Below are 17375 nucleotides of genomic sequence, written 5' to 3' on the forward strand. Positions count from 1 at the left end.
TTGGCAGAAATGGAATATAATATTCATAACTGTTTTATTAGTGTATAATCACCTGCAACTTAGATGTGTTATGTTTTCATTTAGAAGCTTAGAATGAGCCCTTCACCTCTACATAGGGAGTGGATTTCTTCCACAGAGCCCACCATGTTGTACCGCCATGTTTCTACAGTAGCCCAGAATGGACAAATCAAACACTGGCTCCAGAGAGGTTTTAGTGATACCTGAAGGCCACCGTAGGTTCTCTACCTGCTTGAAAAGAGAGGAGAATGTGTTTCCCTTACTGTTAAAATGCGTAGCACCCCCTTCCGTGGTTAGGGTTAGGGATAAGGTTTTGTTCAGGTTTAGGTAGGGGAAACACATCAACAGGGGAACAGTCTTTGACACAACACCTGATAGGAATGGTGTAGGTCTGTTCATTTCCACCACATTCTGGATTTGGTCCAGACAGGGTCTGACTGTCCTCGGGTCACTTTTGGATTGGGTCTCTTTTTTATTCATGTTGGGTTCTGTTTTTTCAATGTGTCTGTTTCAGATCTGGCCTAAAGTTTTTAAAGACAGTAAGAAATAAGAATAATGACAGTATGTCATAACAGGGGTGAGAGGACGGGAATATAATATTATTAAATATTTGCCATTGAAAAGCAAAAAAAAAAAAAAAAAAAAAAAAAATCTTAAATAATTTCATGTCAGTATTTCCTATATTTTGTCACTTTGCAGTTGATAAAAACCTGTTAGGGGAAATGTGATGCCGCTTTTTTCTGAAATATTCAAATGTTTATATTGAACATATATAGAAGTCATTCATGGCTAACACATACATTCCCATTGACCACTTCAACCTCCACATACACTGCTCTGTATGGACAAAACACAATTTCTTGTACTAATATAATTTCTTATGTAAAACAGATGTACGTATATGAATATAATATGTAGGTGATTGAGTTGGTATTTTAAATGCATCTTTAAATTAATTAATTTATAATTAATTAATTCATTTATACTGTTTATTGATCCTCAGTGGGGAAATTACAATTTACACTCTGTTTGTTAGAAATCACTACACACAGGCCTGAAATACACACACATGAAATACACACACATGCTCAGGACCTACTAATGCACAAATGGAGAGATGTCAGAGTGAGTGGGCTGCCAGTGCTGGACCAGCGCCCTGAGCAGTTGGGGGGGGTATGGTGCCTTGCTCAAGAGGACCTGGCAGTGCCCAGGAGGTGAACTGGCATCTCTCCAGCTACCAATCCACACTCTGTACTTTGGTCCGTACTGGGACTTGAACCAGCGACCCTCCGGTTGCTGTTTATTTCAACTAGTCTCACATTGCCAGACTTATCTCCACTGTCCTGTGGAGTAAGGTGTGGCTAGTCCACACAACATTTGGTTACTTTCCACCTCTGGTGTAGTGATTACAGCCTCTTAGTGACTTTATGTCATCTCATCTTTCTCTCTGTTGTATTACAGCATCTGCATTTAGGATTGTGCTGCTGGGAAAAAGCGAGGACAAACAGACAAAAATTGGTAACTTCATCATCGGTAACCAAATTTTTCATTACCAAAAAACTTCCCCAACCAGGCAATGTGTGGCAACCTGTGGAGAGTGGAGAGGAAAACCATTAACGGTTGTGAAAACTCCAGACATGTTCAGTCTGTCTGAGGGGGACCTGAGAAGAGAGGTGAAAAACTGTGTGACTCTTTGTCCTCCTGGACCAAATGTTCTGCTGCTGTTAGTGAAGCCTTCTGAATTCACAGAGAAGAACAGACAAACACTGAAGTTCATCCTGAGTTTGTTTGGTCAAGATGCCTTTGAGTACTCAATGATCATTGTGACACATCCGTGGGAAGAAATGACAGCCCCTGTTAATGAACTCCTTAAAGACTGTGGAGGAAGACACAAGTCTGAAGACTGTGGAGGAAGATACTACAGCATGTCTGAAGAAAACCATAGATCACTAATGGAGAAGATTGAAGAAACAGCAAATAAAAACAACAAAACCCCACCGCTTGTGTCTGAACACATCAAACCAGCTTTGAACCTGGTTCTCTGTGGGAGGAGAGGAGCAGGGAAGACTTCAGCAGCCAAGGCCATTTTAGGTCAGACAGAGTTAGTGTCCAACTCATCAGAGTGTGTTAAACATCAGGGAGAGGTGTGTGGACGTTGGGTTTCCCTGGTGGAGCTTCCTGCCTTGTATGGAGAACCTCAGGAGGCAGTGATGGAGGAATCCTTCAGGTGTATCTCCCTCTGTGATCCTGAGGGAGTTCATGCCTTCATCCTGGTCCTACCTGTGGCTCCCCTCACTGATGAAGACAAGGGAGAGTTAGAGACCATCCAGAACACATTCAGCTCTGCAGTCAATGACTTCACTATGATCCTGTTCACAGTGGAGTCAGATCCTACAGCTCCAGCTGTTGTTAACTTTCTAAAGGGCAACAAGGACATCCAGGAGCTCGCTCAGAGCTGTAGAGGAAGAAATGTTGTTCTCAATATCAACGACAAGAAGCAGATCCCAGAACTGTTGGATGGTGTGGAAAAGATGAGAGTCGCTGAGTCCAGATTCTTCACAAAGGACATGTTCACCAAGGCTCAGATGAAGAAGGTTGCGAGACTGAAAGCTGAACTGCATGATGTTAAAAAGAAGAGTGAGGTGGAAGGTGATGATAAACATCAGAACAGAGAGTGTCTCAGGATGGTGCTGATTGGGAAGACTGGCAATGGGAAGAGTGCAACCGGAAACACCATTCTGGGCAAAAAACATTTTACATCTAAAGGGAGCTCAAAATCTGTCACTAAGTTTTGCGAGAAAGCAACAGGAGAGATTGATGGACAGCCTGTTGCTATGGTCGACACTCCCGGCTTGTTCGACACGACTCTGTCCAATGATGAGATTCAACTGGAGCTTCTAAACTGCATCAGCATGTTGTCTCCTGGACCTCATGTGTTCTTACTGGTGCTGCAGATTGGTCGCTTTACACAAGAGGAAAAAGACTCTGTGGAACTGATCAAGAAATATTTTGGTAAGAAGTCAGGAGACTTCATCATCATTATATTCACCAGAGGAGATGATCTCAGTCAGTCAATTGAGAGTTATATAGATGAGTCAGATGACTTTTTGAAAAAACTGGTACGTGACTGTGGAGGAAGATACCAGGTCTTCAATAATAAGGTTGAGAATGATAACACACAAGTCAGAGAGCTGCTGAAGAAGTCCAACAAAATGCTGAAGGAAAATGGAGGCAACTGCTACACCTCAGAGATGTTCCAAGAGGCCGAGGAAGCCATACAGAAGGAAGTGGAGAAGATCCTGAAGGAGAAAGAAGAAGAAATGCAGAGACAGAGGGGGGAGCTTCAAAGAAAACACAAGGAGGAAATGGAAGCAGTGAAGAGCAGAATGGAACAAGAGAAAGCAGATATTGAACATGAGAGAGCCAAACAACTTGAAGAAATGGAGGAAAACATCAACAAGGAGCGCGAGGAGAGAAAGAAAGAACAGGAAATGAGAGAAGAAGAAGACAGGACAAAGAGAAAGCAGGAACAACTTCAACGACAGGAGTGGGAGCAAACAATTGCAGTTCTTAAGTCAGAATCAGAAGAAAAGTTGGAGCAGAGTAAAGAAGAGATGAGAAGGAGACGAGAGGACTGGGAAAAGGAAAGAGAGGAATGGTGGGACAAACGAAATCAAGAAAATGAACAGAAACGACATGAGGAGCAAACAAGACTTAAAAAACTCCAAGAAGAATATGAGCAGGAAAGAGAAAAATATGAAAAGAAAAGAAAAGAAGAAGATCGAAACAGAAGAGAACAGGAGGAAAAGGAGAGAAAAGAATTGGAGGAAAACTATAAGAAACAACTGGAGGACATGAAGAAGAAATATGAAGAGGAGGCCAGAAAACAGGCTGAAGAGTTCAATGAGTTCAGACAGAAATACACCAAGGACTTCACAGTGTTGGTCGAGAAGCACATGGAGGAAATAAAGGACATGAAGCAAAGACATGAGATACAAATACAAGAGGAAGAAAAGAGGCATGGCCAACAGTACAATCTGTTACAAGAGCTCTCAAGTCACAAAGAAGAAACACTGAAAGAAAGAATAAAGGAGTTGAGGAAAACGCATGAAGAAGAGAAATTGAAGAAACAGCATGAACAGGAAATTAAAGAGTTGAAAGAAAAATACCGAAACAAATGTATCATCCTTTGACCTCCCCACTGACTCTTGATCATTATGATGTTAAACATTTTTGAACATCTTTTAAAGGACAATTCCGGCGCAAAACGAACCTAGGGGTTATTAACAGATGGGTACCCACTCTGTCGCTCTCTGGGACATGTTTCCATGCTAATCGAATGAGTTTTTAGCTTGAAACAAGCTAGCGCGGACCGCTGATTAGCTTACAACGCTAGTATTCGGGGCACAGGGAACGTAAAAACAAATCGCTATTTATACCACTAAAAAGGCTCAAAATATCACCAAACTTCAACAGTAGCATAGTGAGGGTCCCTAAATGTTAATCGAAGCATTGAGAACTTTGTAAGTGTACAAGACGGTTACTAGCGGTCCGCGCTAGCTTCTTGCAAGCTAAAACTCATTCAATTAGCATGAAAACATGTCCCAGAGAATGACAGAGTGGGTACACATCTGTTAATAACCCCTAGGTTCGTTTTTTTGCACCAGAATTGTCCTTTAACTGCAGGTGTTTAACACTGTCAGTTTAAAGAATACTTTGCTTTTTCCCATATTACATCAACTGTAATAATTAACATACATAAATACACACACATATATTTTAGTTTGACTCTTTTGCTGGACCATGGAGCTGGTGTGACCAGGAGCCTGGATGTTTCTTTCTGTCACTCAGACAGACATTACTGTGAAGTGTTCATTGTGTTCAATGAGCTACAGCCTGACTACTGTTTGTCACTGCAGGTTGAAAGTACATCATATATACAGTATATGATTTCTCATACTCATTATTTTTATACTTATTTTAGAATCATTATCTGTTAAATTGATCATGTCATTATTTCAAGATAATTATTTTCCTTACATAGTATAGATTTTATTACACTGCATCCTAATCATTTTTTGTATTTCGATATTGTTTATTTGCAATGTACAAATACATTTTTATCTGTATTAACACACACACACACACACACACACACACACACACACACACACACACACACACACACACAATCTTATTATTGTAAAGCTTAAGCATGCATCCCACCTATAACCTTCCTGATTAAATATATTAAATGAAATACCTGACTCCGGTGTCCTGACTGACACCTCACAGAAACACACACAGTCACATAGCTGAGATTGAAAGTTCATTCTTGATGTTTAAAACAACAGCTGGAAAAATTATCTGAATCGAAGCACATGATCTTCCTCAGCAGATGGAGTGTTACCCAGCTGTCATGTAGATTTCACAAAGTGCTAAGACATCCAGCTACTTAGCATACATATTGTTCATTTATCAAAAAGAAGGCATTTCCATGTAACTTTTCTAAATATTACAGATAACCCATATAAACATTAATGAACCTACACATTTAGTTGGGCATAAATAAATAACAAGAGACCAAATTTTAAATGAACACATTGTAATAACTTTATGTATTCCCACATTCTGGGCATATGACCTGCTGGATGAATACAGACTTCACAAGACTTACATTTTTTTTTTATGAAGATGTAAGTCCAGTATTACCTAATAAATTGTAGAGCACCAACAGGTCTTCATTCATAAATAAAATCCAAGGTTTGTACATGATAAAAAGTAAGGGTGTAACATAATCCACCGTTTGATACTAAAACAAAATACATGCATTAAATAGCATTGTTAATCTTTATTTTTTAAAATGGAAACATTCAACATTCATTGGCCATAATTCCCACTGTAAGAATTAGGTGGTTGGTAAAGACTTTTTCAGCCAATATTCAGCCGTTCAGTACTCCCCAACCCCAAACTGCATACTCAACAGTTTCAAAAACCCTTAGGTTTGAACAACTTTTTTTTTTTATTCTTTATTGTACAATAGTGATACAAACAATCAAGGCACAAAGTGTTTGTACTGTTGTCAAAAAAAGTGTTGACAGCTTTGAGGTAGAGACAATATATGCAACAAAACATAACAAATAAATAAAATAAAGATACTGGGGGTCTTTTTAGTAGGGAATATAAATCCAACAAATAAAAGAGTCTCTTGGCGTTTCCCTTTGTCGTGCATTGAAGAGATGTTTCAACCGTTGATGTGGGGGTTGACCTTTAAATACTTACATCTATGAATACAATGTTTACAATGTTCAATCAAGTTATTTATCAAGAACTCTAAATTCTTATCCTTTAAAAATATTCCAGCTTTAATTGACTTAATTAAGTCAATTATTGATTTAATGGGTTCAGCAGTATACCTTTAGATTGAAGCCAGCATTGAGAAGCCAACCAAGGTTTTACCAACTAGAAATAGTTTGGTTTATCTGCTGGAATTGCTTACGGCCATACCACCCTGGCCTGAACACACCTGATCTCTTCCTAATTCGGAAGCCATGCTGGGCCGGGCCGGGTCAGATCCTGGACGGGAGACCACATTGAAATACCAGGTGCTGTAATCTTGTTATTCTCTCTTTCATCAGCAGAGGGCGCTGCCGATTTAAATCGATTATGTAGCAGACTGTTTCGGTCTAAAGATCATTACGTCACATCCGTTTACATATCCTCGACTCCTACATATATGGATTAGCATTGAGCTAACAGAAAAGCCCATCCACATGAGCAGAGAGTCGTGACAGCAGCTCAGGACGAGGAAAATACGGAACAGGGACCGAATGAAGTGACAGGGGAGGTTTCTCTCCAGCCCCAGACATCCTGACCGGTCAGTAAAGTCCTCGGTGTTAGCACTCTTGTTGAATTGTCATGGTTGAATTTGTCATTACGTCAAGAGCCTCTTTATAACAGTCTTTCTTAAAGAGTAGCTCCCATGTGCTTCATCCAAACAGCAAGGACTGGACAGCTCGATATAGAAGATGGCAACAAAAAGCAGATATCTGCTGCAGAGAGTGTTCAGTGGAGTCAGAAATCCCGCTGTTTGGTACCAGAGCTCAGCCTCGACCTCAAGTCAAGGACGCCTGCTGTGGAAACCTCGACTCAGACAGCTGAGCTGCTCACACACACTCGGCAAGGCTCATCCTCCAAGCACAGGTACTCTGGAAGTCATTGATAGTTTGATTGATAGGTTATTGTTTATTGACTGTAGCTGATGGTATTGCCTTTGGACAGTGACTCCCATTAGGGTCCATGGAGTCTCGCTTTGCCAGACCTTCCTTTACAACGCTGCGGAGGGACCATGTGGACACTATATGACAAGTGGTATTTAGTTAGCCCGAAACTCATAGAAAAAATTGATTATTTAAGGCTTTTTTAAAACATAGTTTTTAGTTTAGTTTTTCACAAATGATACTTAAACAAATATCAAAACACAATATTCCACCCCACCCTCACCTCCCTCAACCAACACAAATACAGAACGAGAAATGCCACCAATAAGCAAAAAAAACAACAAATAAACACGCTTGGTTGGAATATGTAGAATGTGCAATGCCCAAAAACTCATCTATTTGTTTTAGCCTTACACAAGTAGTAAATTTATAGTATATACAAAGGTCTTAGTTGACAGTAGAGCTGCAAAGATTAATTGTTTTAAATTTAGTTGTCAACTATTTAATGAATCATCATATGATCACAACAATTCTAGTTATCGTCCAGCCATAATCTTTATTTGGTTTATTTTCCAGGTCCCAGCAGTCTGTCCTTCAGGAGTCACACCTGTGGAGAACTGAGATCCCATCATGTGGGAGAGAAAGTCTCTCTGTGTGGCTGGGTCCAGTACCTCAGGTATTACTCTGTTACTGCTGTTTACACACTGACATGGAACTACATGTACAATGATCAGAAGAAGTATTTCAAGGTATGTCAGACATTGCCTTTAGATGGATTTAGGTCAGATTCAGATCGATCTTCACTTGAATGATATGACATTGATTCATAAAATCCTGAGACCAATCTTTGAAGAGGCTCTTAATTTTAAAGCTAGACTCAATATATTGGTATCATATGAAACTAAATGATCAAAGGAATTCATGTCATGCTAAATAACGCTCCAAAGTTAGGTGAAATTTTGGCAAGGGAAAAACAGGCATGGTCATTTTCACAGATGTATGGCTTTAGGTATACCATCTCTGTGTCACACCCTCTGCACTAAAGGAAGCACTTGTACAATTCTGGGCTCTCAGGTTAGATGGTTCCTTGTACAATTAACAGTTTTAGTTATCTGAGAATCTTTCATATCCCAGCAAAATTGGTATTATAACTGAAATATCCCTAATCAAATCGATATTTAATTAAATTGAATACCTTGTGAATCGGAATGCTATTTGATTCAGTGGCGATACTTCTAAGCCCTAGTCTTCAAACACAGGTGGCTCCACATAGCAATGAGAAGTAATACTCAGTCATTGTTTTCTCAGATGCTCACTCACTGCTGTTTAGGACACATTTTGTATATGTCACTATTACATTTTAATTCTACACTTCCTGTGAGCTCTTTTGATTTCCCTCTCCATACCTAACTGAACAATTCTATATGTGACAAAGCGAAAATGTGTACTTGCATTTATATTACAACCTGATAGTTGCTTTTTGGGAAGCAGGGCTCCAGCACTACCCAGAGTTGGTTGTTTTGCTCTCTTGGTCTCACACAAAGTAACCTTTCTGCCTCCAACAGGCAAGACCTGTTTGTCATCATGCGAGATTTCAGCGGCTTGACACAAGTTCTAATCCCTCAGGAAGAAGTAAGGATGAAAACAATACATATACCAGAATACAGTGTATGTTATTACTAATGCAGCAGATAACAAAGATGTCAAGAATAATACACATATGTCAATAATAATGGAAAACTATTTGCAGCACATAGAAGAGGAATTTACTAAAGTAAAGGAAATGAAGGGCTTCTTATTGTTTGGAATGGTACACTCAACAGTTGTTTTAATTGAAATTCTTCTGTGTTTTAAGTCTGCGAGTAATTTGAAAGCAGCGCTGTGTGATCTCACAACCGAGTCTGTCGTCAAGGTTACAGGAACAGTCAGACGACGACCAGCGGGGCAGGAGAACAAGGTTTGTGTATGTTTGTGTAACAACTTGTAACAAACTTTTCAGTAAACATTTATAATGATATCAAGAATTTAGTCATTGAATTGCTAAAATATAATGTAAAGTTTCTACTTATCGTCTGCCGAAAAGGAAAGCAGAATTGTCGGGGTTTTTGAGAGACTTTCTCTGAACTTTGGGGGTTAGCAAAGCAAATATTTGAAGTAGTCATTTGTTATTTAGAGTGCTCCATCGTCTCTTTCTGCTGTGCCCATACCGACAGAGCATGCCAACAGGAGAAATAGAAATCCTGGCTGAGAGCGTGGAGGTTTTCAACGTGTGCCAGAAGTTGCCTTTTGAAATTAAAGACTTTGTCAAAGTAAGTAACTATTTTATATATATTCAAGCAAGTAATATGATTTATTGTTGTTATTAATTGTGAATAATTATTTTTTTTTTGAATGTACAGAAATCAGAGTCTTTGCGGATGCAGTATCGCTACCTGGACCTGAGGTCCTCTCAGATGCAGAAGAACCTCAGACTGAGATCTCAGCTGGTGATGAAGATGAGGGAATACCTCTGTAATGTGCACGGTAAGAAGAGCCAGATTCATTCTCTGACTGGTGATTTTCTTAACCCTTGTGGTGTCTTCCTGTCGACCGTGCAACTTTGCTTTTCTGTGTAAAAATGTAAACTTTTTTCAATGTTTTGGTCGTCTTTTTCGACCCTTGTCGCTTTTCCCGATATTTTGGAAATGTTTTGACGTTTTAGTCACTTTTTTCCAAGTTTTTTGTCACTTTTTCTGATGTATTTGTTGATTTTTTTATTTTTTTATTTATTTATTTATTTATTTTTTTTTTCAGCGCTTTTTCTGACGTTCTTTTTTCAATTTTTTTTTCAAATGCTATAAAATTGACTAAAACAACCAAATTCAATGAAAGTAGTGAGCTGATCATTTAATTTACTTGTGAAGAGCGCTGTACAGAACCATACACATTTTTTTTCTTTTGACAATTTGGTTGAAAGAAACCCAAATGTTCTGATATAGAAACTTTTTGAAAACGGGTCAAATTTGACTGGAGGACAACAGGAGGGTTAAGCTAGGAAAACACTTGCCCATCCATCACCAAACCATCACGCACAGACTGACCAATACATTCATCACACTGCCCCTGTCGAGTGTTATTGTGACCTGTCTGTCGTCGGACTTTAGAAGACGCGGAGGAAATCCATGCAAACACTACACTAAAAGTATAGTTTCCTTGCTAAAGCATGACCTAACTCAACTGTTTCTAACAGTTTTTTTTTTTTCCTTCTCATTCGTAGGGTTTGTGGACGTGGAAACTCCGACCTTGTTTAAAAGAACACCAGGGGTAAGAAGATCCTTTTTTTTTTACTATTTAAAGATTTCAGCTACACGGAATCAATGTCACTTTAACAGTTCTCAGCCAAACGAACATTCAAAGAAGAAGAATTTGTCTCCAAGTTGCTGTGTTATCAATTTGAGAAAAAGATAACTTCTCTAAACTTTAGGGAAATGATATAGTCTGTGCTTCCCTCAGACACGATCCCCAGGCGTTCATTCTTTTGTGTTTCAGGGAGCCAAAGAGTTTGTGGTTCCGTCCAGAGAGCCGGGCCGCTTTTACTCTCTGCCCCAGAGTCCACAGCAGTTTAAACAGCTCCTAATGGTGGCTGGAATAGACAGGTGGGTGCAGGCCCGAGCAGAGGAAAACTACATGACTAATAAAGTGGAGTATAAAGTCCAATATTTCCCTCTTAAATGTAGTGGAGTATAAAGTCCAATATTTCCCACCCTGTAGTGGAGTACAGTAGAAGTATAAAGTGTCATGAAATGGAAATACTTAATAAGTAAATGTACTTATACCTGTAGTGTTACCTGAGAGTAATGTACAATAAATGGTCACTAACTAACATAATGCATAATGTTATTTGCCTTTGTTCATCGCCGTCACTGTGACAGGTACTTCCAGATGGCCCGGTGCTACCGAGATGAAGGCTCCAAACCTGACCGGCAGCCTGAGTTCACCCAGGTAACACGGAGGTGGAACGGGAAAAGGACAAAATGCACTCGCACACAGCTGATCGTTTTATGTTGTTAGTGGTGGGTATTGGAGCTGAACTATTCAAGTCTGGTCCAGACCACTTTACCGATCAGAGAAATTAGGTAAACATATGTTCCCATACCGGGACTCACACCTGGGTGAAAACCAGTGTTGGGCAAGTTACTTCCAAAATGTAATGCATTATAGATGACTAGTTACTGTCATTTGAGAGTAATTAGTTATATTACAATATTACTGTCTCTGAATTGTAATGCTTTACACTACTTTTGCATTACTTTTGAGTTACTTACTTACACCAAAATAACAGCGGAAGTTTGACTTGGCAGGTAGCTTGTTAATTTCACCACCGGATCAATAAAGTCTCTTCTTTATCCACTTTAATACATCATAGATTATTCGTAATATTTTGTTATATGCAACGTAACTAATACTATAAATATAGAGAAATGTAATTATGTTACTTATGTTAAATACTCAATTAAAAGTACCTTACAGTTGCATTGAAGTACGGCATAGTTACTTTCGACAGCTGATAAAATGCAATGGTGTTTACATGTAGCAAGCCTACACATTAATTCCCGACATGTTTCTATCTGTCAGCAGCTCAGACAGGAACAGTGACGAGTTATATTACTGCGTTACAGCAAAAAGGAATACGTTACTGTAATTGCGTTAGTTTTGAAACGCGTTACTCCCAACACTGGTGAAAACCAGGAGTCCTAACCACTAGACCAAATGGGAATAGATCAAAGTCTCTCTCTCTTTGTCTCTTCTGCACTAACATACTGTAGGTCATTTATCAGTTTAAATGTTATGCTCCAGTATTAATTTCCAAAAAACACGTTACCTCATTCATCACATTCTGTGCCCTAGTGAGCCAGTACTGGGGTGTACATGGTTTCTTGTTCCTTTGGTCTAGGTGCTGAATATTATTTAAATTGTCCTGGTTTTAAATCTGGTTCCCCTTTGTACTTGGTGTTGACTTGAACTAAGTTGGTTTACAGTCCTGGTCTGTGTTCTCTGAATGGTTGTCCTCTCATTGTCTCTCCCAGGTAGACATAGAAATGTCTTTTATGGACCAGGCCGGTATCATGTCCCTGGTGGAGGGTTTGTTGCAGTATTCCTGGCCTGCAGAGAACGGTCCCATTAAAGTTCCTTTCCAAACCATGACCTATGAAGAGGCCATGAGGGACTACGGTGTGGACAAGCCTGACACCAGATTCAGTATGAAGGTGGGGGATTCTAGGAAAATGAAAATGAGTCAAGCCCAAAGATAGCTGGCTAACCCACTAATCTCACTTAATGATAGAGGCCTAGTGGTTTTATAATGGCAAATGTTCTACTTGTTTTAAACTTTTATAAACCAATCATTTTTTATGTAGCATTTTGCGTACTGTAATTGTGCAGCTGCCCTTAAGTCACCTCTAATTATTTCACAAGCCAATTTTGAAGATAATCTAGGAGGATTTTCACATTGACTAAAAACTAAAAAAAATCATTGCTGTTAAAGGCCGAAAATTCTCTTCTGGGTGTTATCATCTGATGTTCAGGAGGGGGTGAATATGTCTTTGGGACCTGCAGTGTGTATTGCTGTGTCTCTGTCTGAATCCCTGTCTTTCTTCTTATCTGGCTGTCTGTCCAGCTGGTCGACCTCAGTCAGGTTTTCTTACCCACAGAAATTGAGTTCCTCCGATCAGCTCTCCGCCAACCAGGAGGCTCCGTTCAGACTATCTGTGTCCCCAGTGGAGCGGTAAGAAATCCATCAGAACATACTGTACATACACATTGGGAAGTATAATGCAATATTAATGAAAACAAAAAAGCTTCTAAATGTCAAACAGAACTGTGTTTGTAAGTAACAGGTTTGCTGATATCTGCAAGCTTGCCTTTGTTGACCTCGTCACAGCGGCCTGTCTCTAACATCTTCTCTGTCTTGTGTTTGACTACAGAAACTAATTGCTGGGAAAGATTTGGAAGAACTGAAACAAACGGCTAAGACTCAGTTCAGCCAAGTAGGTTTGTTTTTCTACTTTTTCTCTTACCATACTATTTTATGTGAAGTCACCCTTTCATGTTATCTCAGGTGCAGTGTTATTGTGTCCAGTAGTTCCTCATTGTGTCTTTTTTTTCTTCATGTGTGTATGTTTTGTCCCAAGGAGCTCAGCGTGCTGCTGGTCAAAGCAGACGGGACATTGAAGTCTCCTCTAAAGAAGCTGCTGTCTGTCTCAGTCACCGATGAGCTGCTGCAGAGGACTGGAGCCAAACCAGGAGACCTGCTGCTGATGGCAGCTGGTTCCCTCCACACTGTGGTAAGGGTTAGGTACATTTTTTATAAGATTGATGAAGGGGAAAAGATATAACTGAATAGACTGTGCTTATATGTTAATAGCTCTTCTCTTGTCTCTCCATCCTACCTTTTCCTCTCTCCTCATCTCGCCACACCCCTGCTCCGCTCTCAGCGCCCGTTGCTGGGTAATCTTCGTCTGCAGTGTGCAGAGCTCCTGGAGTCTCGTGGCGTTTCAATCCGCGACCCCTCAGCCTTCCACTTCCTGTGGGTTGTGGACTTCCCTCTGTTTTTGCCCAAAGAAGATGAGCCGGAGCAGCTGGAGTCAGCCCATCATCCATTTACTGCTCCACTGCCAGAGGACACACAGCTACTCTACACAGAGCCACAGAAGGTAGAGCCGCTCAAAATTTGACTAATGTTAGTGTCTTTTTGTATTCATTGCATCAAAGCATATGTAGTCCTGCATTGCCAGACCTATCTTCACAGCGCTGTGGAGTAAGGTCTGGCTACTCCACACATATAAGAGAAAAAAAAAACGCTCTGGGTTGTATGCATTTCTTTAAACCAATCATAATCGCAGTAACGGCGGCTCTGCAAAATAGTCCCAGGAAGGAACTTGTTCTGGTGGAACATTTTGCACCGGCAAATGAAAACACCACATACAATATTAAATGAAGTTAACTGTTACAATACGGTGAGCTATTTAAATTAGCTGGATACGTGGGAAAACGTAATCGTAAACGTATCGCCGTGTGTATTTTGTCCATAGCATATCCCCACCAATCCGTCCCAAAATGTCCTAGTTAGAGAGTAAATGCCGTATATATATTCTTTGTATATTTTTACAACCATTCCCCAAAATAACCAAGCAGGCCTGCCTTATTGCATGATCCCCATTTTCTTCAAAACTTTCCATTTTCAGCATGTAGCTTGCTAGCTCGGAGGTTCTGGTTGTTGTTTCCCGTATCGAAGCGATTGAGAACAGAAACACACTTGAGCGGAAGGTGAGGGGCAAAGCCTGACCTCACGCACCGGATTTCAGGCTTTATCCTGGAAATGTACTTCCATTGATCCAGACCAAAGCTCATCGGTTGTACTCTGTCATTCGCAGGTACGTGGTCAGCACTATGACCTGGTGTTAAATGGCTGTGAGATTGGAGGAGGCTCCATCCGCATCCACAAGGCCTCAGAACAGCTTCATGTCCTAGAGAGTATCCTCAAGGTGAGTCATTGTGTGTCTTGAAAGTGTTAAGCCCACCTTTTGGAATTGGGTTGAATCAATAACTGGTCATATGTGATATGTGTCTGCTGCAGGAGGACCCCAGTCTTCTCTCTCACCTGCTGGAGGCTCTGGACTCAGGAGCGCCACCACATGGAGGCATTGCTTTGGGTAATGTTAACTCTGCACTTTACCAGCAAGCTTTAGCGATCACCGAGCTAGTTTAGCACAGTAAAGAAAGATAAAGGTAAATGTTTACACATTTGATTTAAGTTTTTATAATTAGGATGCTCACTCCAGCAAATAAACCCGGGATCATATGCTTATAGTCTAGGTCTATGAAACTATCATTGTTTTCAGTCAGGAACCGCAGATTGGTTGATCGTAGAAAGGCTGAGACTCAAAAAGCTAGTTATTTGATTAAAAATGACTTGACATTGTGGTTTCTCTAGCTAACATGTGTTAACTGGCTAATTATGGTAGCAGTTGTTGAGCTTCCAAGTTTAAGTCGGGGGCCGTGTGACATTCCATGTGGATGGGATGCAACTTAGTTATGGAAAATTGGAATTTGACATCGGGGTTTAAGAGGCAGTGTTGCATTGAGCAGATACAGTGAATTATATATGTAATAAAATGCCCAATTCAAAAACTAAAAGGTGAAAATGGTTATATACTCATTAAGTCGTCTTATCTCTCCTCCTCCTTTCTAGGTTTGGACCGGCTGGTCTCCATTATGGTCGGGGCTCCCAGCATCCGTGACGTCATTGCCTTCCCCAAGTCGTTCCGGGGTCACGACCTTATGAGCTGCGCCCCTGACTTGGTATCTGAGGAGGAGCTGAAGTCTTACCACATCTCTGTCAAATGGCCAGCAGAGCGAGGAGGAGGAGGAGGAGGGCAAGAGGGGAAGTGAAGAGGGAAAAAAGGAAGAGATAAAGAGAAATCCGAGGAAGAAATGATGCCTTGCCAGATCTCTGGAACCTACACATCAGAGGAAACAGCGTGGGGACAAAGGAGGCAAGGAGACAGAAATGAGCAGACAACCAGCAGGCGGTGTAGAGCAGCAGAAACTTTTTCAAGGACCCCTAAACTGACACAATTTAGACCACGGACCCCCATTGGATAAGATTTTGTCCCAGGGTCCTCGCCTGATATTTGCTTTTAGATGTTTTATTACAGAAAGTGTATGAAACCCACGTCCAAAATAGTCATACATTATGTTATGGTGTTACTTATAGATTTTTTGTAAAAATAAATTATTCCCCTTTTTGCTAGGGGCCCCTCGAACCCCCTCAGGTCCCCCACTTTGAGAACTGTATGAGAGATATGTGTAGAGACTGTTAGCCTATCAAGACCTCTGCTCAGCTGGCTGGCAGATATGAGGAAGACTGAAAATGAGGAAGAGGGGATGCTGTGGCTGCATCTCAGTACTGTTCCTTTTAAAATGGAAGAGAAAAGGGAATTGAACCTGCCACAGCATACATTGTGGAAATGTAAAACACTGACGGGTTCAACAAAGAAGAAAAGCGTATTATCAAGCCTCACTGATAATAACGTATAACACTGACTAGTTGGTTTATAGATTCTCTGTTATGATGGTGGTTTCCTCTCAGACCAACGCCTCATATAATCATTCTTTAACTTTTCTGTGAATGATCAACAATTCCCTCAATTCAAGGACTTACAGCTCTGCTGACTCTAAAAAGCTGCTCATTTGGAATTTGTTTGTCACGTGATGGTCTAAATGTTTCAGAGCACATTCCACCTTGGTAAGAATAAAACTCTGAACAACCACGTCAAATCTGTAATTATATCGTATAATCCATAGTCCTCCCTCTGTGTAAAAACACATTCTAATTTTCAGCTGAAGCTAATATGAGAAGTTTAAGTTGGCCAAATCAATAGGGTATCTTCCAAAGTTTATATATTGCAAAAGGCAGGTAATGTGCGGCAGTTCCTGGAGCTCTACTAATCGTACTCATGTGACATTATAAAAGTCATACTTTGCAGGTGAAAATATTCTGTTTTAAGTTTTGTATAGGCAGTTTGGTTCATCTCCTTATTGTCCGACAATCAATAGTTATTGTAGTAAGGCAGCTAAAAGAAAATCAGTCTGACTTTTGGACTTGGGACAGAATACAGTAAAACAAATAAACTGCAATAACTAACAGTAGGGATGGATGAGATAAAGTTGACGTTCATGAAGTTCCCAGACTGCACAGGTTGAACCAGGGTCTTACAGAGTAGAGCCACATAATAAACATGCAGATTAGTACAGTTAGTTCAAGGATTAGCTTTACCTTGTAGTCAAGAGGAGAATTTGTTCTTGGTGGGGTCCTGTGGTGCATCCGTCATTGTCAATGTACTCTTTTTCTATTGTAGATTGCTGTGCTGTGACCATAGACTGTTAATATACAGTATATGGCTGTGACAATTGTGGCAGAGGGTGCATATGGAAAGAACAAGAAAATGGTCTCCAAACATAATCACCACACAGTTATTTATTAATTTGCATTTCATCAAATTAAGTTTGGCCTAATGATTTAAAAACAGGCAGTCATTTAGTGATGCAGTTATACTATTGCAAAGACTTACAAAATACATTTAAGTACTTAACTGT

The 17375-nt window shown here is 40.2% G+C and overlaps 2 protein-coding genes across 2 annotated transcripts in view; both read left to right on the top strand.

Moving 5' to 3' along the window:
• The window catches only part of LOC116041547 (centromere-associated protein E-like), a 44309-nt gene extending 39190 nt beyond the window's left edge, over window positions 1-5119 (top strand). The window contains exons 5-6 of the mRNA XM_036005049.1: window positions 3376-4248; window positions 4698-5119. Coding sequence (XP_035860942.1) covers window positions 3376-4211 — 836 coding nt within the window. The 3' untranslated portion in view covers window positions 4212-4248; window positions 4698-5119. The remainder of the gene's footprint in view (window positions 1-3375; window positions 4249-4697) is intronic.
• A 1485-nt stretch (window positions 5120-6604) lies between these two features.
• dars2 (aspartyl-tRNA synthetase 2, mitochondrial) lies at window positions 6605-16928 on the top strand. The gene is made up of 18 exons (XM_031287451.2): window positions 6605-6895; window positions 7020-7221; window positions 7815-7914; window positions 8804-8870; window positions 9094-9195; window positions 9452-9547; window positions 9638-9761; window positions 10495-10541; window positions 10767-10873; window positions 11150-11219; window positions 12305-12484; window positions 12895-13002; window positions 13202-13264; window positions 13409-13561; window positions 13712-13930; window positions 14651-14761; window positions 14854-14929; window positions 15469-16928. Exons 2-18 carry the CDS (start codon window positions 7047-7049, stop codon window positions 15666-15668), a joined length of 1998 nt encoding a protein of 665 aa, XP_031143311.2. The 5' UTR covers window positions 6605-6895; window positions 7020-7046; the 3' UTR covers window positions 15669-16928.
• Window positions 16929-17375: the final 447 nt, after the last annotated feature.

This window comes from Sander lucioperca, chromosome 9, assembly GCF_008315115.2.
Source record: "Sander lucioperca isolate FBNREF2018 chromosome 9, SLUC_FBN_1.2, whole genome shotgun sequence".
NCBI classification, from domain to species: Eukaryota; Metazoa; Chordata; class Actinopteri; order Perciformes; family Percidae; genus Sander; species Sander lucioperca.